We start from the raw sequence: 25,789 nt of genomic DNA on the forward strand, positions 1-25,789 counted from the left end.
AGCCTCTTGCCAGCAGGGGTGAGGTTACACTGAGCCTGCTCCAATGTCCTGCAGCAGCACCAAGATATTGACATATGAGGAAGAGCACTTAGGAGCTGGCTGGCAGGCCTTCAAGGGGCCTTTCCTCTTCACTTGAACTTGGTTTTTTTTTTTTCCTTTTTCCTCATACTCTTTGAGGGGTGCAGTCATAGCCAGCTTTGCACAGGGCTTTCTGCAAAGTTTCCCACCTGAAGTCCCTTCTTCAAGCAGGGGTCTGCATTGCACAGCCAGTTAGTTGTCTGTCCCTGGTTTTCTTTTGATCAGGCCAGTGAGAAACTTACTCTACACGTTGAGTTAAAAAAAAAAAAAACCAAACAATTAAAAAGTACCCTTGATTCTATCTGGACACATGTGCACAGTGTTTTATTCTTCTCTGCCTCCCATGCAATGGTGGGGGATAGTCGGTACATGATTAGGAGGTTAAACCATATTAACCAGGATTTCCTGGTGTTTTCCTTTACAGCGGGATGGGTAGAGCTTCAGCATCTCCTTCCAGAACTTCTAGCGCAGAGAGATATCATTTCAGGGAGCAAAGCAGACATCATCCTTTCCCTCAATTGTCATGAGATGCCCCAGTTAGGTGTGGATCCCGAGGCACCCATGACATTGTCCTCCAAACTGTGCCTGCGGCCCTAGGTGATGTTGCTAAATTATACATGGGTAGAGGCTTTCAGCAGCGCTCTTTTTCCACTGGGGCACAAAGCACTGTGTTACAGGAGGGATTTTACATGTCGATCTCCAGGCCCTGCAGAAACCGCAGAGCTACAGGGAAGCAGGTAACTATTTAACTGAGAGGGCACATCAGGGTGTGAGTTTAATACAAATGAGAAGCAGATACATTGAATGTAACTTTCTATTTGAGTTATTTCCTTGAGCACAAAAAAAAAAATTCTAAAAGTTTAAATATTAAGCCCATGTGGTTTTCGAAACAAAGAAAGTCAAGAAGGAACAAAGAAAAGTTTTACGGGCCACGTTTAACTCTCCTCTCTGGTCAGATAAGAATCTGAGACCTTCAGCTCCTCCTAAATGACGGTAATTACTAGTTTTGTGATTCAGTATCTTTCTGTTCTCTGTGCCTTCTTCATTCTTATTTTACTCTAGTTATATTAATATGTCCTCACTTCCCTCCAACTAAAACACAAAGCAAAGAAAAAAGACTCCCTTCATTAGAGTGATTGAAAGACCATCTCACACAGAGTAGATGCAGAAAGGCTATTTGTCAGATGCATAAACAACATCCCCATCACTCTGGATCCTATCTCCAGGTTTATGTTAATTCCTCACATATATCAAACATGGCAGCTACCCAGAGCCAATTCTTGAGACATAACATGTTTGAGAAACACTTTGGAAACAAATGGAAGCTCCTGACTGCAAGGGAAGGAAGGAGGGAAGGTGGGCCGGTTATGTTGAGGATTAAATTCAAGTAGTTTGTTCTGGTATTTTGAATTCTTCAGGCAGTAAGTGACCCAATCAGAACAGCCTCACTTGATCTGTGCCTGCGTTCTCCCTTTCACGTGTTTCTCTAACGTCTGTGACCTCCATTCATATAAATTAATATAAGCATGGAAACAGGGCTTCTCTACATGTATGATATTTATTCATCTAACAAGCAGTTTTTGCAGGTCACAGAGGCCAGCCTACAGAAGGTTCTGCACTGTGTCCATGCTTAATGTTGTACTGAAAATTTGGATGTTTGCTGTCTGTCTTGCTACTAAGGCTCTCTCACAATATCCTCAATGGTGATTTTTCTTCTGTTGATTGGACAGGTAAAGACCAAGAAGGAGGATTTTCTCCATGCCTGGAACTCATGTCTGCACCACGTGGCTTCTCTGTCCCTGCTCACACTCACCGAGGTCAGTTGGCTCCTGTTGAATATTTGTAATTGAGTGACTCAGGGGTCTACGGGTACCTGGAGACACAGCTCTGCAGGGAAAGGACAGTCCCAACACACAGGGAAAGGACAGTCCATGTGTTGAATTTAGGGCCCCAAGTGACTTACAGAGACTTGAAGCTTGTGGTAAATCAACTCCCAACTTACTAGGAACACTGACCATATGACACCCACAAAGCCTGATGCTAAACCAGCCAGGAACAGCTTACTTAACACAACCTGACAATCACACACAGCACTTGACAGGAGCCAGTTGGCAAAATGCCTGCGCCTCAGAAGTGGCCCTCTGCCCAACCATGATCTCACTCCTAAACGGGAGGGTGTGCACACAGATAAAGTGAGGGTGTTTTAACAGGGGTCCTGCCTGAGGAATTTTAAGTACCAGAATTACTTAAACCTAATCATCAAATTAGCAAGAAACTGGGTCAACCTTCTAAAGCAGTGGTTCTCAACCAGGGGCAATTTTGCAATGTTTGGATGTTTGCAATGTTTAGAGACATTTTTGGTTGTCACACTGAGAGGGGTAGTGCCACTGGTGCGGAGTGGGTGGAGACCAGTGATGCTGCTAAACATGCTACAGAGCACAGACCACTCCCCTGCAACCAGGAATTATCTAGCCCCAAATGGCAGTAATGCTGAGGTTGAGAAACTTGAATATTAATTTTGGCTTCAGTCAACCAAAATAGCAAAATAAAATGAAACACTGAACACCAAGTAAGATCCATGACAGCTTATCATTGAAATTATTGTTTAATTTCAAGAATCATCAGTTTGTTTATCATCATGCCCTGACTCTGTGGGAAGAAAGTGTTAAAAGAGAAAGGCCAGTCATTCACTGAGTTGGTAGCTTCATGGGATTTTTCATCACACTGAGTCACTGCTGGCCCTGGGAGGGCTGGGTTTGGTCGTACCACAGCTTGCATCTGGGGCACCATCTCATGGGATGGAGATGGGGGCTCCTCGGTGGGATCAGGGCAGGTATTATGGCCAGGAACCTAGGAATGTGCCTGCATCCAACACAACCTCCCAGCCTGACCATCCCCCTTCCTCCATAACTGGAAAGTTCCAAAAGAGCAAAGTGCATGTGATTCAGTACCATGTGACTATACCTGCAGGAATGTGTGGGAGCTGACCTAGGAGCTCTGATGAGAGCTGGATTGGAGCGAGTGCTTTAGGCTCAGACTGAGCCCAGCTTCTTCCTTCCTTCTAAAGACCAGCTCTTGGGACCTTGCACCTTTAGGTGAGCCTCCTAACACAGGGCTCTGGAGTAAATGTGCCAAGAGCACAGGTTTCTTAAGGGAACACCTCCCCAGAGACTGGTCTCCACCCAGTGACCACACTCTGAAATGACCATGACCGCATTAGCCTTCCTGGTTCTGACTGAGTTCCACTTTCTGCTTCCTGGGACATGGAGGAGGAGCAAGGAGAGGGACCAGGAGCATCAGGGACTGTGGGTCACGAAGGCACAGGATTGGGTTCCCTCATTTGCAGACTCAAAATTTTTAATTTTGCCGGGCGCGGTGGCTCACGCCTGTAATCCCAGCACTTTGGGAAGCCGAGGCGGGCGGATCACGAGGTCAGGAGATCGAGACCATCCTGGCTAACACGGTGAAACCCCATCTCTACTAAAAATACAAAAAATTAGCCAGGCGCGGTGGCAGGCGCCTGTAGTCCCAGCTACTTGGGAGGCTGAGGCAGGAGAATGGCGTGAACCCGGGAGGCAGAGCTTGCAGTGAGCCAAGATTGCGCCACTGCACTCCAGCCTAAGCGACGAGCGAGACTCCGTCTCAAAAAAAAAAAAAATTTAATTTATTGCCCACCCACAGTATATCAGGCTCAGAGAAACTGACTTATCTTGACTGAACTCAAAAATGAGTAATATTTAAATCTGAATGCCAGTTTATTCATCAGAAATAAAATCCAACCACCAAGTCATCAGTACATGCCTTATCTGTTCTACGAGCATATCTTCAGATAGAATTCAGTTATAATTAGGAGGTTGCAGCAGGTCACACTATCAGGACAGCTCATGCCCTCAGGCCTGGCTGGAGATCTGAGTGTCCCCTGTGATCTGCTGCAGACCCTGGAGCCCACAGGGTGTCTACTTCCCTGGACTATCTTGGTACACTCAGCATCAACCTCATTCCTTTAAGAAATTTATGTAGACCACCCTTCTTCTGTTGGTGGGTTATTTCTTCAGATTTGCTGATCAGGTTGAAATATATCTGGGGTATGAAACAGCACTTGAGACACCCTGATTGAACAAGTGTGTCTTGGGCCTTCTCATTCACTGTATGTAGACTTGTACTGGCTTCACTCTCAGGAGTGGTGTGGCCCTGGCTCCTCCCTCTGGGCCCCTATATACTGACCACAGATATCGCCCTTCCTGGGACATGAGGATGGACTATATGGACTCCAGGTGAAAAACTTCTAAACATTCAGAGATGTGATTAAGTTTGAAAAGGGAGGAGGATGTCAAAGAATCACAGCACAATTAATTTCACCTTAGAAACACTATCGTTGAGCCTCGGGCTGCACAGCCTGCTTGCTGAGGGCACAGTGGAGCTTAGTGAGGACTGAGGATGGGGGCTCTGGAGTCAGGTCACCAGGTTCAGATCCCAGCTTTACCTCTACCAGCTGTGTGACTGTGAGTGAGTTACACACCCTCTCTGAGCTTCAGTTTGTTCCTCATTTATAAAATGTAGAGAGCATGATATTTACCTCATGGGGCTGTTGGAAGGATTAATGAGACAATGCTCCAAAGCTCTTACCTTTGCATCTGGCTCATTGTTAATGTTTAATAAAGCCTTTTTATTACCACTAATCACTACTCTATGAAAACCTGAGTTCTTATAACCAAAGTAGAACATTTTCGACCTTGTTCCTAAAAGGGAAGAAAAAGAGGAAAATGAAACAGGTTAAGTCTGAGTGTATGAAGTCTTCACACCAGGAGAAAATATCAAGGATTTGATGATGGCACAGTACAAAATAAATCCAAATCAACTCTGAACCTTTTATTGGTTCATAACCACAGTAGCACAAGTGATTATTTTCAGGAAATTGGCTTCAGGTTCAATGTCAGATAAAGAGGACTTGGAAGTATAAAGAAAGTAATGGAAGAAAAATCCTAAGAATTAGTTCAATGACAGCCTTTAGAAAGCCTGGGAATGTTTTGAGATCGAGAAATCCATCTGTAATGAGGAGGTCTGTACAGATACAGAACAGGTCCTAAAGATAAGGATGCACCAAACATAACACTAGCCAGTAAAATTTCACCAACATGTCATTACATTCAAATAGCATGTTACCCTCTGACAGAGGCCTCCAGGGGATGGGAGAAGTAGAACGAGCCCATCTGTCTGTGTCCAGTGACCAGACCCAGATGTTGCCTTTGGAGCCTTTTGAAGGAAGAATGCATAGGAAGGAAGAGAAGGATCAGTCTGTTAAAGCACAGTCTTTTTTTTTTTTTTTTTGACGGAGTCTCGCTCTGTCGCCCAGGCTGGAGTGCAGAGGCATGATCTCTGCTCACTACTCTGGGGACTACAGGTGCCCGCCACCACAACCAGCTAATTTTTTGTATTTTAGTAGAGACGGGGTTTCACCGTGTTAGCCAGGGTGGTCTCAATCTCCTGACCTCGTGATCTGCCCGCCTTGGCCTCCCAAAGTGCTGGGATTACAGGCATAAGCCACCGTCCCTGGCCTAAAGTACAGTCTTAATGTCACCCCAGATGACAATGAACTCAGAATTTAGCCATTTTTATTAGGAACAAATGGAAAAACACCTTCTGGCATCTGTCTCCGTTTGTCACCTGAAGACTAGGGAAAACCATGTTTGAAATAAAAATGTTAAGCAGTCTCTAGTGGTTTCTGTAGTGGGATGTAACTGTTACAATGATAAATCGTTATTTTTCTGTGATACACATTTTTGTCTTGCCCTAGAAAGTGCAGTTCTGAAGCTTGGTGCTGTCTGAACCCCTAAGGGTGTACCAATTCCTAAACAAAAAGGGAGAAAGGAGGCACTTTTATTAAATAAATTACATCCACCACTTTCCAGCTCTGTGCAGAATTGTCTCTTGCTTTTCTCATTCTCAAAGCTTGTGAGTACTTCTCATTATGCAGCAGGAAGTCCTCTTTCTGGTTCTTAATAAAGTGACTAATAATTTAGAATGTTCATATTAAGAGCAGGTTGTAATTATAATTAGAATATATAATAATGTGGATTTCTGCCTATTGGGGATTAATTTCAGACTCCTCTCAAGGGTGCATTTGTTTTGAAACAAGACTTTCTTTGTTAATAAAAACATGATCGCATGCATTATTAAAGCATTATTTCTGTATGTTATCCATTAGCGCTTGTTCCAGTATTCTTCCTGGGATCAGCATTTTCCTCTCAGTTGTTAATGGGACTACTCTTTATATAAACTACGTTCACCTTGATTTAGCTTTAGCTTTGGCATTCATCCTCTAGGAAATTATGGGAATATCCCTACCGCCTCCTCAAATGTGCATTACATTATGCAAGCTCAGATAAACAAAATGCCACAGCATCAACCCGTAGTCCTGTGTGAATCTAGGTACTTGCCCCTTTTCACTCAACTAAACCCAAGATCATGAAGGACAAACCCGACTTGGGGTAGAACCAGAAGTTGCAAGACAACACTTCTCATTCTTTGACTGTTGGGTTTCTGCAGTGTTTTTCTGTTACTACTGGAGGTGGAGGCCTGGAGGGGAGGGGAAGAGTGGGAGGACCAGAGGTGCTAGTTGGCTGTGACACCTGTGTGCCTTCCTCTCCCCCAACACCCATCTGCTGGTGTGTCTAACTTTAGAGAAGTCTCATGTGGCCCCACACAAGTGGCCTGAGGGAGGGAGCGAGGGAGGGAGGTAGGGAGGGAGGGAAGGAGCCCTGGGTGCCACTGCCCCTGCTTCTGGCCCCTGTCTTTGTCTAGCACCCAGTAAATGTGTGGGCAGTGGAAACCAGTGAGAAGGTCTGTTGCGCCAAGAATAGGCAGATGGAATTCACTGCCAAATCCCAGTAGGCCCAGCATCTTGGAGGCCCCAACATTGGAGAAGAGAAGGAATGTCCCCTGGCTTTGTTTCCTCTACTTCAATCACATGGCCGAATCCTAGGCCTATGAGCAGTGCCTGTGGGAAAAAGGTGAACCTGGGAGTTGAGGGTCACCATTTCACAGTGTGTGTGATGGCCGGGAGCAGCCTGGGGAGTCGAGGGAGTCCAGGGACACTGGGTCTCTGATGCTTGAGGTCTGGAAATCCAGGAGCTGGCAGGATATGGAGGGACACGAAAGTGAGAACTCACCTTCTAACTATACTCACACACAATATTGCTTTGAGGGAGAGCGACGAAGGTGGCGGCCAATTGGAAGTTGGAGGGAGGTGCCTGGTGAAACGGAGACCAGCAGAAGTAGGAGCATGGAGGTCCCTTGTGCTAACATCAAGGAGGGCTCTTAGACAAAAAAGATGAGAAGGAAATTTGACTGGATGGAAGCGTTGTAGTATATGAAAATCTGGCAGAGCATGCCACTTTGCCAAAGTGGATTTTAATTTCATGGCACATTGGCCAAGAGACATGGGAAGAGAAGGTTTAAGAACACAGACTGCCCAGTGTGATAGTAGCTCTGTGAAAAGCTCTCCTCTGACATCCTGCAGGTTGTGCCCATAGGTCTTCATGCTGGGGTTCCCTCCCCAAGCTTCTCCATCTCCCCAAGCCATGTAGTTGAACGTCAGGTTTGGGTCAGCTGGGCCCTAAGAAGACCCCAAATGCTGTTTTCTGAAGAAGTGCTGTCACGCCCCTGAACTTGGGAGCTTGTCCCTGAAGAAACCTGTCTTTAGAGACTTTACTGACTCACTCTCCTTTGAAGAAAGTGAGAAATTCTGAGGTGGTTTTTTTATCACCAGTGACCTGAGGACTCTCTGTTGCACTGGGAGGAGGGGGAAGAAAGGCAAAAGCAAAGTCTGACACCCGAATGATGTGTGTATTATGGAGGACTCTCAAGAACAGAAGTTAGTGGCTGTACTTGACCTGGATGCTAATGAAATGCCACCCTTTGAGCCCAGTCTAATGGCCAACACACAGCCATCTGTATAATGATCACAGCCATCACAGCCATCTCCATCTATAGAGAATTGTCTCTTTGCCAAAGACTCGCCAAATGCTTGGCCCTTGTAATTTGTTTAATCTCCACAACACCCTTGCAAAGCCCACTGAGGAAACTGAGGCTTGGAGGGGTGAACAACTGCTTGGGGTCACACGCTAATAAGCTGTGGCATTATGACTTTGCCCCGGGGCCAGTTAACCCTACAGCTTTCCCCAGACAGGCAGTGGAGCTCCTCACCCCATCCACTGCACTCTCTAAGGGGTTTCCTTCCCACAGATGAATCCCAGAGAATGGGAGTTCTGGTGTTCTTGAGTTTTTGAAAGTCTTTCTTTGTGTATTTATTTATGGTAAAGTTAGCATGTACTGCTTCCTACTACTCTTACTGGATTTGCCTCTGAACAATACTTCTTGGTTTTTTCTATTTCACAGAGTTTCTGTGAGGATTAAATGAAATAACATGGGTGGAAGCCCTAGGGCCATGTAGAGCAAAGGGAGCCAACATTCAGTGGGCTCAGCCTATCAGGCCCTGTGCAAAATATTAGGGACAGAGCAACTCTAATCCCTCACTAGGCAGTGAGGAAGGAACTACTGCCTTCTCAACTTTCATCTGAGGAAACTGAGGCACAGAGAGGTTAATAAGTTGTCCAAGGTCACACAGTTAAAAGAGGCAGAAGGAAGACTCAAATCCCAGCAGACTGCTGCCATCTGCCCGTGTTGCAGGGCTTCCAGTGCTTGTTGGAGCTGAATCTGGGAGCTCAGCATTTCTAAAGGAGCAAAATAAAAAAATTAAAAATAAGCTCTTCCCACTTTATAAATGTGTTTTTGCTCTTTTGTTTCCCACTCTGTGATCAAAATATTGTACATTGTATGATGGACTGCAGAGATCTGGTCTACAGCCCCTGTTCATTTAACTTCTAATATCTAAGTAGTTTCAAAATTTGGTTACATTAGCACCATGGGCAAAAGTAACACCAAAAGTAAAAAAAGAAATTATTTGCACCAAGTATACTGTGTTTGTGAGTTTTCCACTGGGAACAGCATGGAGAATAAGACCTTATAAATGGTGAGTAAAAATAAAAGTATAGGAACTCTTGATTTATCATAGACACTCTAGATATAATTTTGTATTTAAAAATATTATTCCATACCACATATTGTAAAGTTAAACATGTTTGCAGTAAACATAAATTTAAATTTAGGTTTTAAAGGACAACATGTTCTAATCTCACGAAACATTTAGCAAATAACCTTTGAGCTCACATGAGCCACCCACACAAAAACCAAAATGAACTACAGAAAAAAAAAACAGAAAAAGCAACTGTCTGTTGACAACCAGATTTTCTTTCAGCTCTTTGAGTTTTTCTTCTATAAATAATCTGTATGTTTCAAATGTGGCCATCTTCTTTAAAGGTGCCTCCTGGCATGTTCTCATTTCAGTGTGTCTTAAAAACAAGAATTAAATGTGTAAATCATGGAAACTATTGAGTTTTTGGAGGGGAGATCTTTAAGATACATGCTCTTTAGATACCAAAAGTGTCAAAATGAAGCATTAAGGTGATGTATTATTTCTTCAATGCATCTGTTTATCTTTTGTGAAATCTCGAGTTTGATAAATCACCAGAGATAAAAACATCATTTTTAACCTATCAGAGATCCCAAGTGCCAGGAGGAAAAATAGTGCTTTGTCTCCTCTTTATGAATTTACCTCTCTCTTTGCTTATGACTTATGAGATTTTATTTGCAGAGAAAACATAATGCTCTATTAACTTGAAAATGATGGCTTTTACTCAGAAACATGAGAACCAAAAAGAAAAAAAAAAGCAGCATTTATCCTCTGAGATACAATCGTTTAACAAGTTTTGATATCTACTTAAAGTGGCACAGAATGTTAGAGGGGGAAAATGATAACAAGGTAATTAAAAGTGAGGTTTTCACCAGTATTTCACCTTTGTCTACTGACACGTAGAATCTCAGCTGTGGCATATCAAAGCAGATATTGAATACTTTTGAATTTTTATATAACATTAGTGTAAGTAGAGATTGCTGGCCCCTATCTCTTGTGATTCTTTTTTGCCCCTGAAAATCACTCAGAAGTTCTCCCTTCATTGGCCATCTGGAAAATAAAATAATTCTCATAGATTTTTATAACTATGGGCAAAAATTCTTCTATGTCCAGGAGTTTAGCAACAAAGGAGTTTGTAGTAGAGATGGTTTCTAACCAGTTCTTTCTGTGAGCTAGAAGATTAAAGTGCATGAATCATGCAAGTAGGTCAGTCTAGAAAACATAACATAGCAGAAAAAAATGGCTTTCAAAAATGTTCAAAACAGCTGTTTCTCAGTATGTAAACCAGCTTCTTGGTGCAGTGGATATTAGAGTTCCTTGCCTTGTGCATATTTTATCATTCTTCAATCCTGAGCAGTTTAAGACAAAATAAATTTTATGCACACCCATTCCAGGCCATGGGCATGCAGTTGAGTTTTTCTAGTAATTCTGCTATTTTAAGGAGACACCCAGGTTCTGCCCTAACACCAGAGGTGCCTAAGGTCGCAGCTGCTCAGGACCTGTGGTAGCTGTGAGCAGCTGAGCTCAGTTTGCCTCTATTCTTTCTTCTTGTAAGAATCACACAGACCGCGTTGGTCCTACGGAATAGAATCACAATATTGCCTCAGACCATAGGACCAATACAGCAGAAGGTCCTGAGAAGCTGCAGCTTGCTCCATCTCTCAGCGTCCTACTGCTGCATGCAAAATAAACATTGAAACTGTGGAGCTACCTCTCCTGAATCTGGCATCTACGCAGCTATCCTTCAGAAACAATCCTGATGTGGTGCACCCTTCCTCATTCCCTTATCCACCCTTCTCGCCCCATATTTGTTGAAAGCCTGCTGTGTGTCAAGGACTGTGCTACACTCCGGGAATAAAAGGTCCAGTATGAAACAGCCAAGGAGTGGCTGTTTAAAATAAAAGGTCCAGTATGAAACCCAAGGAGCACTGGTCAGAACTGAGATGAGAGCCCCCGTAGACTAGGAGCCCTGAGAGAACACGGAAGAGACACAAGCTGGGCAGGGGGTGCAGGGTCCACGCGGCTCCCCATGAAGTTCCAGTGAGGCAAGCAGCATTTGAAACTTTGCCTTTTGAAGGGCAGGTAGAATTTAGCTATCTGGAAGGTGGAAAGGACATTCCGAGCAGATGGAAGAACAAGGAGGGAGGCATGAAGTGCGTGGATGACTTGGGAAGGTGCTTGTGGCTTGGTGTGGTTGGGGTGTAGGGCCAATGTGAGGGTGAACAGCAGGGTCCCACAGGGCCTGAGTGCCAAGGCCAGTAGCTGTCATTGTCAACTCCCACTGTCAGTGGGGAGTCTTGGAAAAAGCTTTGGGAAGATTTCTTCAGGTGTGGAGGTGAACAGCTCTGAGGACAGGAACTGAGGAGCAACAGCAGCAGGCCTGCGTGGAGGGGTGGGTTCTGGAGGTGCGAGGGCAAAGGGGCCTGGAGGGCCTCCAGGTGGAGGGTGAGCTCTGAGGAAAAGCCAAGGGTGACGAGGGAAGGGCTGCTTCTGGGCACCAAGGTGGAGAGAGAACTGGGTCCAACTCAGCTTGGACGTGTGGCACATGCGTGACCTGGGGCCACACATGCAGATGCCGAGACAGGCGCGTGGCAGAGAGGACTGCGGGGCCTCATAACATCCAGGTCCTAAGCCTGAGCACTATATTAAATGGGAGGGTGAATCGCTGCAAGGTGGAAAACAGGATCAATGCCACGCCTGAGGCAATTGCAGCTGTCCTATCCATTATCTTCCCAATTTAAGTGTGACACTGGAATCCACAGTGTTTGTTTCCCAAAATTGGCTGACTCTTGTTCCACTGATGGGACAGTGGTGGTGGTGGTGGGCTCCAGCTGAGTGTTAGTGTCCAAGTTGTCCTTCCATGCAGGTGAAGGGGGATCTGCAGATGGGACAGAGCCGGGCCATGGGGAGGCTCACACTGGCTGGTGGAGATGACACTGGGGAAAAGATGTGGTGACAGTGGTTGCTGCCTCTGGCTGCCCCTGGCTTTACACCTTGCTCTTGGCTAAGACTGGAACAGGCCCCAGGAAGCAGCCTTTGGCCATGGTGAGCCAAGGCCATGTCAAATAGGGGAGAGCCTGCCACTGTCCACCACGGGAGAGGGCAGCCCCCTGCACACAGGGAGTCCATGGGCTCCAGAAGGGGTCCAGATGAGCTGCACCGTCATCTCTTCCTGAGTGAATGGTGCATTTGCCCCAAGCTGAAAGGGCTCTGCCTTTCAAGAAAGCGGGTGACCACTGTGCTCTGTCTCCCGACTTTGTGCCTGAGCCAAAGACTACAGATTGTTCCCTTAGCAACCAGCAGAGAGCCCTAAGAAGGAGGATGAATGTCTCAGGTGTGCAATGCCCCCCATGTGGAGAGAGGGCAGCTGCTTTTCTCCCTGAGCCCAGAACACGGCAGGCAGGTTGGGCTCCTTCAGGACCCCCAGCCCCTTTGGGAACTGCTCACATCTAGGATTTGGCAACCAGTTCTCCACATCTCACTCCCATGGCTCAGTCTAGAATAAAGACTTCCAAGATGTCAGTCAGCCCCCATTACGTTCCCATCCCCGGGACTGGACAAACTGGTATTTTGCCTGCCTAGGGAAATACAGTCTTAGTCTTAGTATAGACTCGCGTAGTTTATTTGCGTAGAAGGTTTTCAGTGCCTTCTATTTGCCAGACTTAGGACTCAGATGACCAGAACAATGTGATGCTTTTCAATCCAGCAGAGGGAATAGGATGTGAACACAGGGTGCACACACACATGGAGCGGGAGAGCCCATGAGAGGTGCAGGCTCCCACGTGGTGTCACAGAAGACCCATTGGTGCTGGGTCTTGAAACATGCATAGGATCCCGAAGGTGGGGACGTGGCTGTGCAGGATGGGAAGAAGCCATAGAGTGGACAAAAGTGGAGGTGGCAGAGTGAAGGGCTTGAACATGGAATGACAAGGGGCCTGCCTTGTCAAGAGGAAGGTGTTTGGGAGAAAGGCCAAGAAACAATATTGAGAGAATGAGCCTGGAAAAGTGGGCCAGGTTGGGTCATGAGGTGTGCCAGATGCTACATCATGGAGCTTAGCCTCTGCTGAGCAGCAGTAGGTGGCCAAGGAAGGGAAGGAGTTGGAGAGTGACCGTCACCCCAGGACTCCCTGGAGGGAAAGTTTCCTGGCTTTAGGGGATGCGGTGCTTTGGAGAAAGAGACCCAGAGTGGAACTGGATGGAGGATGGAGACCAAAACAAGTGGATGTGACCAGCAAGCCAGAGGACAAAGATCTGCAAAGAGGTGGTGGCAGTGGGGGTCGAAAGGAGGGTTGGCGTTGGAGGAGCGGTAGCCCATCACTATCCTGGAGGAAGCTGTCCCTTGGGAAGTGCTGAGATCCCAGTGTTCAGGGCAGAAAACATGTTGAGACTTAGTGTAGACCGAGAGCTTGTCTGCCAGAGAAGAGATGCATGCTGGCCCCTGTGGGCTCCCAGGTGTGGGGCCAGAGAAAAGGAGGGCCACATGTGTCATGCTCTGCTGCTCTCTGGAACAGAGGTGCTTTCTGACAGGGCAGCCTGGGGGACAGTGAGCAGGGCCCTCACCCTCTCGTGGAGGTCCCCCGAGGGCCAGCTCCACACCCCCCACCACATCTCAACATGCAGGAGACTGGCTGCACCATGACTGCTGGTTGCAAAGAAGTTAAAGGCCCCTGTCAACCCTCTGTGTTGATTCTGAAAACAAAGCCAGAGTTCTTTCTGCAAAACGAAGCCTTTTGGTTCTCTCTCTCTCTCTTTCAACGTTTCTCTGTTGTGTTATGAAAAAGAGGTGGGTGGGGGACTTCAGAAGCTGTCTGGAGTGGCAGACAGCTCTGCACGATGAGCTGAGAGTGCCGCAGTCACACACAGGTGGGAGGAGAGTGCTGAGGGACAGTGGCCGCAGTGTCCCACCTCGTGGTGCAGTCAGTGGAGAAGGAGTCATCGATAAGGGGCCCCTGGCCAGGAGCCTCAGATATGGGTGCTGGGGAGCTTGACCCTCAAGGATCCCAAGGAGAGGCTGGTGAGGAGACATGGGGCCCTCTACTTCTGGTGCCAGGGAAGCCTCAGTAAGGGAGGTCGCTGCTTCTAGAGAAGGGTGCCTGGTTCCCAGCAATGCTCAGCCATCAAACTCCTCCAGAGGAACTCTCCATGGAGGGGTAGGTGTCAGCCCCCATATTTCTGCCACCACTAAGAGGGAGTTGGCTTCCTCCTCTTCACTGTAGGTATCTGAGATGAGAGCCACGTTCCCCTACCAGACTGAAGCTCAGCTGGTGCAATCTCCTCTTTCCAGGGACCTGGTATTTTAGTGCCAGGTCTTCCTTCCCTACCAGGAAGGAGCCTGCCCCTCCTATGCGGGGCCCAGGGCAGAATTACAAAGCAGGCTTACAACATGTTGAAGAAAATCTACTCTGCCCTCCTGCCCTGACAAATGTAGCTTTGTTCATCCAGAAGGCCAGATTCGAATTTAGAATGCCCAGGCTCCTAGCAGTTATGTGAACTCTGCAGCATGGTGAGAAGCAGCCCCTTGGCCCACCTCTCTCTCATTGTACCTCCAGCTCTACCCTACACTGTGCAGATCATCTGATCTAGACACTCAAGGTCTGTCCACATCCCTGCAATCAGCTGCCCCTTGGCTACCCCATGGGTCTAGAGTGGACACGGCAGTGGTGTGGCTCCCCAGCAGCAACACATCGCAGAAAAGAGGCTTAAGGTATTTGGGTCAGGAAACGAGAGTGTTGGTCCCTGGAGGAGTGGATGCAAGTTCCAGGTGGGCAGTCCCTGTAGCCCCATGGGCAGGGCCCTCTAAAGCTTAGCCCCAGGGGCAGGGCCCTGGCGCAAAGATTGAGAGAGAAGCTGAAAGAACATTCTGAGACAGGATTTCTGAGCACTGCAGCCCCAGGTGCAGGTTATAGGTCAGGGTCAACTGTACCTGCTAACTTAGTGACAGGTGCCCAATCTGACCAGCAATATTTCAAGAGAAAAATCAGTACAATGGTATTGTGGGTTTGCTTCCTTTTGTCTTCCCCCTTATTCGAAACAGGATGTTATAATGAAATTTATTCTAGGTGCAACCATTTCCTTGAGTGTTACGTATCTCCCGTTTTGTAAGGTTCTACCCTACAGCAATGACTGCAGGGGATGAGGCCATTGTAGATAATTTACTGCCAGCCATTGCAGCACATACACAGAAGAGGAAACCTGTTTCATGCTGCTCCATATTTTTTTCTCCCAAATGACCACTGTTTACTTGAATCAGGTGTTTATTTCCCTATGCTTCCTCTCCTTGATCCCCAACCTCAAAGCTACTTGTTGTCTAAAAGTCTCTTGTTCTCCCTTCTTTTGTCACACAAAGGTGGAAAGGTCCAACCAAGGAGAACTGAACTCTACTCAGACAGGTGGCAGCCTCAGCCTCCCACTACTGACATGAACAGTACTGGAACACTTAAGAGCAGTTGAGACAATACATGTTGAAGCAAGAAAGTGACTCCACCGACAGTCCCTTAGGGAGACTAATGCCCCAGTGAGACTTTGCATTTTGTTGGCACTAGTTTGGCTGCGTATCTTATTTTCATTAGGCAGTCGACCCCTTGAATCAGCAACACAGGTAGAAGAAAGTAGATACAACAAATGTTTTCATTTTGAGGTTTTTTTCCTCTTATTTAAAAGTTGGGGAGGAAGAAGGGAGGGGTCGTGAAATGTCAACTTGTCATGAGGCTTTTCTTGCAAGTTGTCAGTGAATCAGCTATCAGGGAAAGTGGCCGCACAGACCTGTTCTCATAGTGAGTGAGTCTCATGACATCTGATGGTTTTATAAGGGGCTTTTCCCCCTTTTGCTCAGCACTGCTTCCTGCCGCCATGTGAAGGATGTGTTTGCTTCCCCTTCTGCCATGATTGTAAGTTTCCTGAGGCCTCCCAAACCCTGCAGAACTGTGAGTCAATTAAACCTCTTTCCTTTATAAATTACCCAGTCTCGGGTATGTCTTTATGAAAACCTAATGGTTTTCACCCCCTCTTCTCTTTTGGGATTTGGTACAAATGAGAGTGGGGTGAGGGGAGAGAGAAACCTGCATTGGCATAGGAGCCTGTGTCACACTGACATCTAGGGTGAGGGGAAAAAACCGAGACATAGATGCATGCTGCTTTTGTTGGGCCTCTGTTCTGATGGTTAGTTTTTGTCATCTGTGTAGGAAGGGCTGTAGGCTGCTAGGCCTATAAAACTCAGCCAGCCCATGAAGAGAACTGGACTGAAGTGTGGCCTTGTGTTCCTACACACGCACTTCAATCCAGTTCCACAAAACGGGGTCATGGCTGTGGGCATGCTGGACATCATGGGGATAGGACAGAGTCTGGGATAGGATCCAAGCCCATCTCCTGCACCCTCTCCTGAGGCCAGGGCAGCCCAGACATCTAAACACTAGAGACTGATTGGGAAAGAAAAACTCCATGTGTCATGTGTCACATCAAGGCATCAAACAGGGAATAGGGGAGACTTAGAGATAGCTTTGTACAGGAACCTGAGATGGAGTGCAGACTCACTGCCAGCACCGTTTCTTCACACACAGCCTCACACCTGCTCCAGCAAGTGGGCTCCAGGCTCCACACATCACTGATGAGGAAGCGAGGCTCAGCAAGGCTGTGTGACTTGTCTAAGGACACACAGCTGGAAGTGGCAGAGGGAAGGTTTAAAGTCAGGTCTGTCTGATGCCAAACCTGTGTTGAGACTACTCCTCATGCTGGCCCTGGAGAAGGGTGGTATATTAGTTCTTTCTCATGCTGCTAATAAAGACATACCCAAGACTGGGTAATTTATAAAGGAAAGAGATTTAATTGACTCACAGTTCTGCAGGGTTGGGGAGGCCTCAAGAAACTTAGAATCATGGCAGAAAGGGAAGCAAACACATTCTTCTTCACATGGTGGCAGGAAGGAAAAGTGCCGAGCAAAAGGGGGAAATGCCACGTATAAAACCATCAGATCTCATGAGAACTCACTATCATGAGAACAGCATAGAGGGTAACCACCCCCATAATTCATTTACCTCCCATTGCATCCCCTCCCACGACATGTGGAGATTATGGGAGCTACAGTTCAAGATGAGATTTGAGTGGGGACACAACCAAACCATATCAGGTGGGATCCTGGCCAACCTGAGGAGACAGGGAGGGAGTGCATGGCCCAAGATGGAACCCTGCATGAATGAGAGTCAGGAGCCATCAGGGTGGTTTGCATGGGGAAGAGGGGCTAGGCCTGGTGTGGTGAGGAGGAATGCAGGCCATAGGCATAGGGCTCCAGCAGGGCCAGGCTCAGAGTGGTGGCAGCGGTGGGCATGGAGGCTGGGAAAGAGCGAGAAGTTCTCCAGGAATCAAAGTGGCAGCACTACTGTGGGAAAGTGGTGCATCCAAGGGACATCATCGTACAAGAGTCAGCAGGCATGGGACGCTGAGGGAGAAATCAAAGAATCAGGCTCAGTGGCCTGGTGGCTGGAGGATGATAGTCCCACAGAAATGGGAAAAAGTTGGAAAGGGCTGGCTTGGTATGGAAGTCGACTGCTTTGGATTGGATGTACAGAGTTCAAGGTAACTTGAAGTGGCTGCTATGTCTATGACAACGAAAAGTATCGTAGTGGAGTCCAGTGCACAGGCAGTGAGAAGTATGAACACAGGGTCACCGCAGAGGAGAGAGCTGTCGGTGAGAATCCAGTAGCTCTCTAAGGAAGCAAGTGTTTCAATTTCCCTGACCCGCACTAAGTAAGATTCTAAGTTACAGCATAAACTTTTACCAAATAAAATAGCCACCTTAAAAAGGTGATCTAAAGAAACCTAGCACCTGAATTTGTAGATTATTCTTTAGCCATCCTCAGACAGTAGTCAGAGATCAATATGTTATCACACCAAATCAGATCACAGCAAAAGTCCAAAACTGAGGACGGAGTTGAGGGAGAGAGGTCTTGCCTCCAGGGTCTTCCCCAGGCAGGTATATTCTGAATGAGTGACAGCAAAAGCATTCGTGTAAACTTAACACAGCTTGGGCCCTTATCTCACTGTACAAGTTTCTGCTGAGCCCCTTTTATAGGCAAAGTTAATTTTTAAAAAAGATTAAATTGATGATTCTATGTAATTAACCCTGGCTTCAGCCAATTGAAGACTGGGTGGGTATATGCATTGGAGAACGTGTGGAAGGCAACATTGATCTCTCTATGGATCCCAAGTAGTCTTGACTGGATAAAAGCAAAATTTAAACTTGGAAGAAATAATCAGCCCCAGATACAATTGATAGCAGTCAAGATTGCATGGAGTAATTTAGCCAGAGATGAAAGCAGTCTAAGGAATTCTATTTCAGAGTAACATTGAAAACTGCAAACAACATACCCAGGCAATATTTTCTTGATGAAAATTCATTATTGCTGATATAGTTCTCTTTAAAATAATCCGTATTTGTAGACATGACATCCAGGCATGCTTGAGGTCAAATCATTGGAATCAGACTGTCCCTCAGCCTTGAGGCTGAGTTTAGCTCTGCCCACCTTTGTGGGATCTGTGGGAGTTGGGATGGGACCAGAGGGCAATCAGTGTCTTTAATGGCTGGATGGGTGGGCTTGGGATGTTCAATTGGAGGACTGGGTTTGGCTCTACTCAAAGACAAGAGGCAGAACTGTTCCCAGCAGAGAGCAATGAAGGGTCATAGAGGGTAAAGAGTGAATGCAGCTTTGAGTATAGCAATCAAAGGCTAATCTAGATGGGTTAACTTAGTAAAAGCCTTAATGCCTGTCAAATAAGTGGTTTTAAATCTGAGGGTGGCAGAGAATTGTGGGAGCATTTTCAAGCATGAAACAATACAGTCAACACAGCCTACAGGAGGGCAGTCTGTGGCTTACATCAAAATAAAAATTGATGACCACCTAAGTGAGCCTTTGGTGAGAACCTGGCCATAAATATGAGAAGGGGAATGTAATTTGTGTAAATTTTCTAGATTAACATTCCTAGAGCTTTCATGGCCAATTTCAATGGATTATTAAAACTTTTTTTTTTTTCGTAAACCTTCTTGGGTTTATCTTCCCTATTCTCCTTGAGAAGGTTGGTTGGAGAAAGACGACTTCATATATTCGGGGCAGTTTGTGGGGTTTGAGTCAACACTTGGGGCCATACACCAAGAGAAGAGTTAAAGCCATGGAAATCATGATGGAAGATTGAGATTTTTTAAATTAGCACTGTCAAATTTACAAAGGCAGTTGGAGTCTTCTCAGTGAAGGTCCCCGGAAATGGGGATAGAGTGTCATCTCTGGGGACAAGATGGCCCAAAAGGAAGCTGAACCCAGGACCTCCTGGCAGTTTAGGGAGGAGCTTTGCTGATGGGAATGGCCTTGTACTCTACTGTAATGACTCTATCTGATGGGGTGGAGAAGTCGCTGTGTGGGGACCCCGACCCATGCAGGGACAGTTGGGGAGCTCTGCCGTGTCACCAAGGAAGGACGGACAGCATGCTATTTACGTCTGTTATAACCACAGTGTCCTCCTTCATATCAGAAGGGCTCGGAGGCAGAAGTGAAGTCATTCACAATTTCCATTTCTTCCCTTCCAGTTACCTTAGAGCAGTTCTCCCTGGCAGTGAAGAGCTGTCCTGACCAAGAGGACCAGACTTTGTTAATGAAGGTAAGTTATCAGATAAAGAAACTTATTTCCTAAAGGCTCAGAGCATTTTTATTGCCCTGAGGAGAGTTTCATTTTTACAAGCGGGAGTAAATTTATCATCTCTGAATCGTGTGCTCCAGGGGGATAAGCTTGTCATAGGCGAATTGGAGGGTTGCTGGTTAATGAGCACCACTGCTGCCTGCGGAGTGTGGGAAAGTGACAGGAAAGTGGGTGTCCACACGAGTGGGGAATCTGTTTAACTCTCCAGAGGGCTCAGTTGGTTCTATTTAAACTTATCTGACAGAGTCTTGATGCTTTTTTAGCAGATTTATGAGGCTTGGCCAAATTCCACATCTCCCACTATATTTTTAATTAAGACAAAGGATTCCATACGTTCCCAGTCTGCTGCTTCCTACTTTTGTCACCGTAAGGAATGCTACACAAATTAGACTGTCATATTCACCACCAGAATGAGCATCTTATGTCATAGATTCCTTGCCCTTGAGTGGAAGACAAACTTCTTCCCCCCAACCCCCGGCCCTAAGTAACAATTGTTTTATTTCCTTCCAAATGACAGGAGCAGAGGCATTTCCAAATGGTATAACCTATACTTAGGCTGCATACCTAGGTGAGCCAAAAGTGTGGAAAACCCTGGCAAGCTGCCCACCTGGATTTAATTAAAACTTTGTCTTTGAAGCAGAGAGCAGTAAACAGCAGCAGATCACAAAGGTGTGCACACATACTTTCCCACCACTGACTGAGACTCATGCTTTCACACAGAAACCTTGCAGACTGACCTTGAGGCACAAATATTTCCATGATGTCACTTCAGTGCTGTACCACCAGGAAACCGCGTGCACCAGGAATTGCATTTCTTTACCTAAAAACCAGTTTCTTTACCAGGTGTCCTCTGACTTTAGAAATGGGTGGAAAAAAATAGGGTGTCACTCTGAGGGATTTTCAACTCATTTGCCTAAGATGTGATATTTTTGGTCTTTAAAAAAAAAAAAGCTTTCAGTGATGTCAGTCTTATAATAAAGAAGTGCTGCTCATACCAAGTGTTGGGTTTGTCTGGGAACACTGATTTGTCAGAGTCCTGGGCGTCTGATACACTGACTTAGAATGATATAGATTCAGGCACATGGGCATTTCTTGTTTTCCACGCTTAATTCTCTGTTTCCTGCTTTAAGTTCTGTTCTGCAAGGACCTTTCCTTCCAGGTGCAGGCTGGCTTTCCGTGACCCTGAAGCAGCTCTTGGGCCCTGGATGCTCACCTCTTTTCTCTGCTCACCGGCCTTTGGTCTTTCTTCCCTCCGTCCCGTGTTTTCTCCTACTATTAGCTTCTTCTTGCTTCTCTCTTGTTCTTCTCCTACTGTCCATCCCTCCCCATTTTCAGGAGGTGAAAATCCTGGGCTCCCCTGGAGGTTATGTGGGCATCTCAGAGGCATTTTGGGTCATAGAGGGCAGCGACGGAGCCCAGCCCCAGAGACCACACCTCCAGGCCTGCTTCTAGTGGTCCTCATGGCCTCCCCAACTTGGGATGCCACAGCCCCCTCTGAGTTTCTTCACATCTAGAGCGAGAGGTGAAAAGAGATGCTACCCAAAGGTCCCTCCTCCTCTCACCATTTCACCTTCTTGCTGACTTTCATGGTGTTCTGGCTGGCTTCTCTAGCACATTCGGTTAGAAACTAACAGATTGGGGTTGGGAGAGGAAGGCTAAGATGGCCGGAGGTTTCCTGGAATTTGCGTGACCTCCAGTGGCATTCAGTATTTTGTGTCTTACCTGTTGGTTTCTGCAGACTGTGTGGCCTCAGGAACAGAGGATGATTTATGTGGGTGTTTTCTCAATATTTGCAAATATTTGAACAGGCATCATCAAAGAAAGAAGTTTCACTGAACAAAAACGTGTGCTGAGTTCATATATACTGAAACTATTTTACGATTTTTTTCAGGAGATTGAGGTTTTCTAATGTCACATATCAGAAGGCACCATGTGGGTGTGACAATGGTATGCTGGGTTTTTGTAGATGTTATGTGAGAAAACCTATTCAGGGTGACAGTAGATTATGTTGACTACAGTCAGCCTGCAGGTGATTGTATGTTTGCTCTAGTGAGCTATCCACTTTGCAGACTGTCTGAAATAAATTCACACATTTAGCTTAACCTCATGAAAACTTGTTGGAGGCAAAAAACATAGATCTGGGACAAATATGATACATATATATTTTTTTGAGACAGAGTCTTGCTCTGTCACCCAGGCTGGAGTGCAGTGGCACGATCTTGGCTCACTGCAACTTCCACTTCCTGGGTTCAAGGAATTCTCCTGTCTCAGCCTGCCCGCTAGTTGGGAGTACAGGTGTCTGCCACCACGCCTGGCTAATTTTTTGTATTTTTAGTAGAGATGGGGTTTCACCATATTGGTCAGGCTGGTCTTGAACTCCTGACCTCAGGTGATCCACCTGCCTCAGCCTCCCAAAGTGCTGGGATTACAGATATAAGCCACTGTGCCCAGCTGATATTTTTAAAAATTATATTTTGCATGCATTCCTACATTGTCAAACATTCCATCCAATGTTGCATTCTACGTTGTCAAAGGTAATTGAGATCTGAGCACAAATATTTAAAGGGGTACCATTAAAAATGCAGCTTGTATGTCAGGCATGGTCCATGATTGTCCCAGGCTCAAGTTCAATTAATTTTGACTCAAGTCCAAAGCCCCTCCCTCAATCACATAGCTCCACCTTGCCTAACCTGTGAAGATGCTCTATAGACAGACTGCCAAGAAGATGCAAGAGATGAACTTATCGCTAAGCAGATGGCTGAACCAAGGTCACATTCCCCTGCAAAGACAAAAGCATTGAGACTTTGAAGATGGCACAAGCCAGAACATTCATCTGACAACCAGAAAAAGCAGGAGGGACAGGAAAACAAGTGACTAGCCACCATGGCATAGCTAGTCAGCCAGCAATAGAACTAGGACCAGAAAGCCAGGGTCCCCAGACTCTCATGCTGGGCTTCTTCCTGCAGGGCCCACTCAGATGAGCAAATTCGTAGAAAAATCCACCACTCCACTGCTTCACCACCATGAGAGCACACACAGGAGGTGTGACCGCAGTGGAACCATGAGGGGTACTGTGGTGGCAGGCTTCTGGAGTCACTCTCAAGGCTTGTTAATCACACCCTTGTTGCTGAGGGTCCTGTAAGACAGGAGAAAGCCAGCTTCTCTGTGACTCAGTTTCCCATCTACCAAGCAGAGGTAGAAGCTGTTACTGGCTTAAGGTTTGCCCACCACTGCAGACCCGAGAAGGGGGCTAGGGAAACGGTACCCAAGGGTAAGGTAGCTGTTATCAGGAGTTGCCTCTCAGATTTCACTACAATTTGAACCATAGAACAATATTTAGATTCCATAAATTACTCATTTGACCCTGTTTGTGTTTGATCTCCATACCTACCTATTTCTTCACTGATTCTTAGTCCTATTTGCCAATTAATCTCTTTGGTCCCTCTCGGTCACTACCTTGGAGAGCCCATTTGCCCTTGGCTCCACCTGCACTCGCCTGTGACTCCAGGTGTCACCTGAGCTCATGTCCAAGCAAGCTCAGCAAGTCTAAACCCCACCAGTCTCTGTCCTCCCCCCCGCCATCTAGGAACTGTGGGGTAGTCTGTGGCGCTTCCCTCTCCTGGAGCTGCCATGGAAGTTTCCATGTGTCTGTTCATCCTCTGCAGCCTCTTTCAGGGTCCTCCATCTCCCTCTGTCCCAGCAAAGAGTACCTGGACCTGACCCCTTAAGGACAAGTTTCTATCCCCACTCTGCCAGCAACTGGAGTGTAACCTTGGGCAGGTCACTTTTATCTCTTTTAGCCTAATGTCCTCTTCCAGTAAAAGAGGATGTAAATTAGACCACCCCAAAGACCCTTCCAGCATCACACCCTGCAAAGTCATGAGTGAAAATTATCGACAAGGCTGCAATTCTAAATATGCTTGAGAATGAACCAACCTGGCCTTCTACCACTCGTCTCTCTCCTCCAGGCACTGCCAAGTGAACTTTCTTGGAGCCCCACGTCCTACATGTCACTCTGTGGATGCATTTCTAGCCTAACTCCTTCTCGTCTTTGGAATAGGGTAATCACAAAACTTATCATCCAAACATGGATTTTTGTGTGTGTGTGAGTGAAAGGGGCACCATTAAAAATAGAACTTGGATGGCAGGCATAGTCCATGACTGTCCCAGGCAAACCAGGGCGTTGGGTCAGCCTAGTTTTGAATCAAGGCCAAAGCCTCTCCCTCAGTCACATGGTTTGACTTTGCCTAGCAGGCCTCTTTCTCAGTGCTTGGTCCAGACCCTCCCTGTCCCCACTCCCACTAGGATTGTCCCCTCTTAAAAAGCAGAGCCTCTGTTTAGGGTGGAAGTTGGCAGGAAGACAGATCTCCTGGTGACAGTCTGCACTCGCACCATCATTTACTGAATGTAAATGATCACACCTCATTTTGTTCTTGCACACCTGGGAGTTTCTTACATATCTGGCAGCAGCTGCCTCCAATTTGGGTGGGAGATAACAGCCCCAGCCAGGGGCATCCATGGGACTAAAACTTCCTGAAGCCATCGCCTACAGAGCCTCCCTGCCTCCCTCGGATAAGCTGGAAAATATTTAAATAGAATGGTCAGAGGAAAGTGGCCCTTGCTGGTAAATGCTTCTGACCAGGTCAGGAGACAAGAGCTAGTATTGAAGGAGCTTTGGCTGATGGGTTATACCTGGAACAAGACAATAGAACAAGGGTTGGCTCAGAGCAAGGCTTCCCTGCTCTAGTGATGTTGAGTGAGTGCCTGGAACATTCCCCATGCCACAGTCCCAGCTGTGGCCTGACTCGGTCACCTTGCCAAAGGCACCTGGCTAGAAGCACCATGGGAGGCTCAAGGCAGGCCTGTCTGTAGGTGGATCTGATATCTACCACATTTAGGGCAGCAAACAGTAGAAAAACCAAGCTGCCTGTAGGAAAATAAAACTTGGCTTATTTATAGCACTGCCTTGAATCTCTGCTCCTAAGTGCAACCTTTGGCTGTCACATACCAGCAGCAACCATGCTCCCTCTTGTTCTAGGTGGAGGGCTGGCTGAGGTGGGCAGGCTGTCTGGTGGTGCAACAGATGATACCTTGATCTGAGCAGACATGTAGAACAGTATTCATAGCTGCTGTCTACCCAGTGGGACGTGCAGGGGCCCATCAGGGTTGGTGGGCACAGCTGCCAAGAGCTGCAGCCCAGGTTGAGCAAACCTGCAGAGACAGCTCCCCAGGAAGGCTCCACTGATGGGAGGTGTGGGGGCTGAATGCTGCTGGAAGCTTCCTTAGGATTTCTTACCAGCCAAGAATGAATGCTGCCCCCAAATGCATAAAGAAGCCTGGGAGCGTGTGGAAGGAGGGACGCCAGGCCTCCCTCCACATCCCCTGCCACCATGGTCTGGCCAGATGCAACCCTTTCTCTGTCTAATTACATTTTAAGAAATCAGACACATTTGAATCCTCCTTGAATCTAAAAATCTCCAAGAGGATCGACATGACTCAGCCCTTCAGTCCTCCACGCTTACTGAATACAACTTCTTCCCAGGCGAAGGCATTTTCTCCTAGCCTGATGGAATCCTGTCCAGAATGAGGGTTTTCACAAGAAAAACAATGCCTTTCCATCAGCTTGGGAATGACTGTGCATGGAGGAGAAAGGGAATTTTCCACATGACCGCTCCACTGCTTCACCTCCCCGCAGAAGGTTTAGAAGCGCCCCAGCAAGCTGGTTGTCTAGTGTTTCTTAAATTGTCATTGTCACAAAGATTCTTTCTGCTTCGCTTCTCCCAAAGTTCTCCTCCTCACCCACCCCCCACCTTGGTCCAAGGCATAGTAATTGAGCCATTGGGTATCCAGCATGGGGACTGGTCCTGCAGGACCAGGCAGGTGCCTTTGTCTGCCTTTGTGCTCAGAGAAGGCCTTCACGCCTTTGGTTCTTATAAGGTGCTTGCCACGGCAACCCAAGTGTCTAAGCAGGGCATTTGCAGGGGACTGTCCCTGCCTCAC

The 25,789-nt window shown here is 46.8% G+C and overlaps 1 protein-coding gene across 1 annotated transcript in view; it reads left to right on the forward strand.

Moving 5' to 3' along the window:
- The window catches only part of ACOXL (acyl-CoA oxidase like), a 373,858-nt gene that overhangs the window by 281,352 nt on the left and 66,717 nt on the right, over window positions 1–25,789 (forward strand). Inside the window, 3 exon segments of the mRNA XM_055240922.2 lie at window positions 1,809–1,875; window positions 1,878–1,895; window positions 19,680–19,750. Coding sequence (XP_055096897.1) covers window positions 1,809–1,875; window positions 1,878–1,895; window positions 19,680–19,750 — 156 coding nt within the window.

The sequence above is a fragment of the Symphalangus syndactylus genome, chromosome 14 (genome assembly GCF_028878055.3).
Source record: "Symphalangus syndactylus isolate Jambi chromosome 14, NHGRI_mSymSyn1-v2.1_pri, whole genome shotgun sequence".
Taxonomy (NCBI): Eukaryota; Metazoa; Chordata; class Mammalia; order Primates; family Hylobatidae; genus Symphalangus; species Symphalangus syndactylus.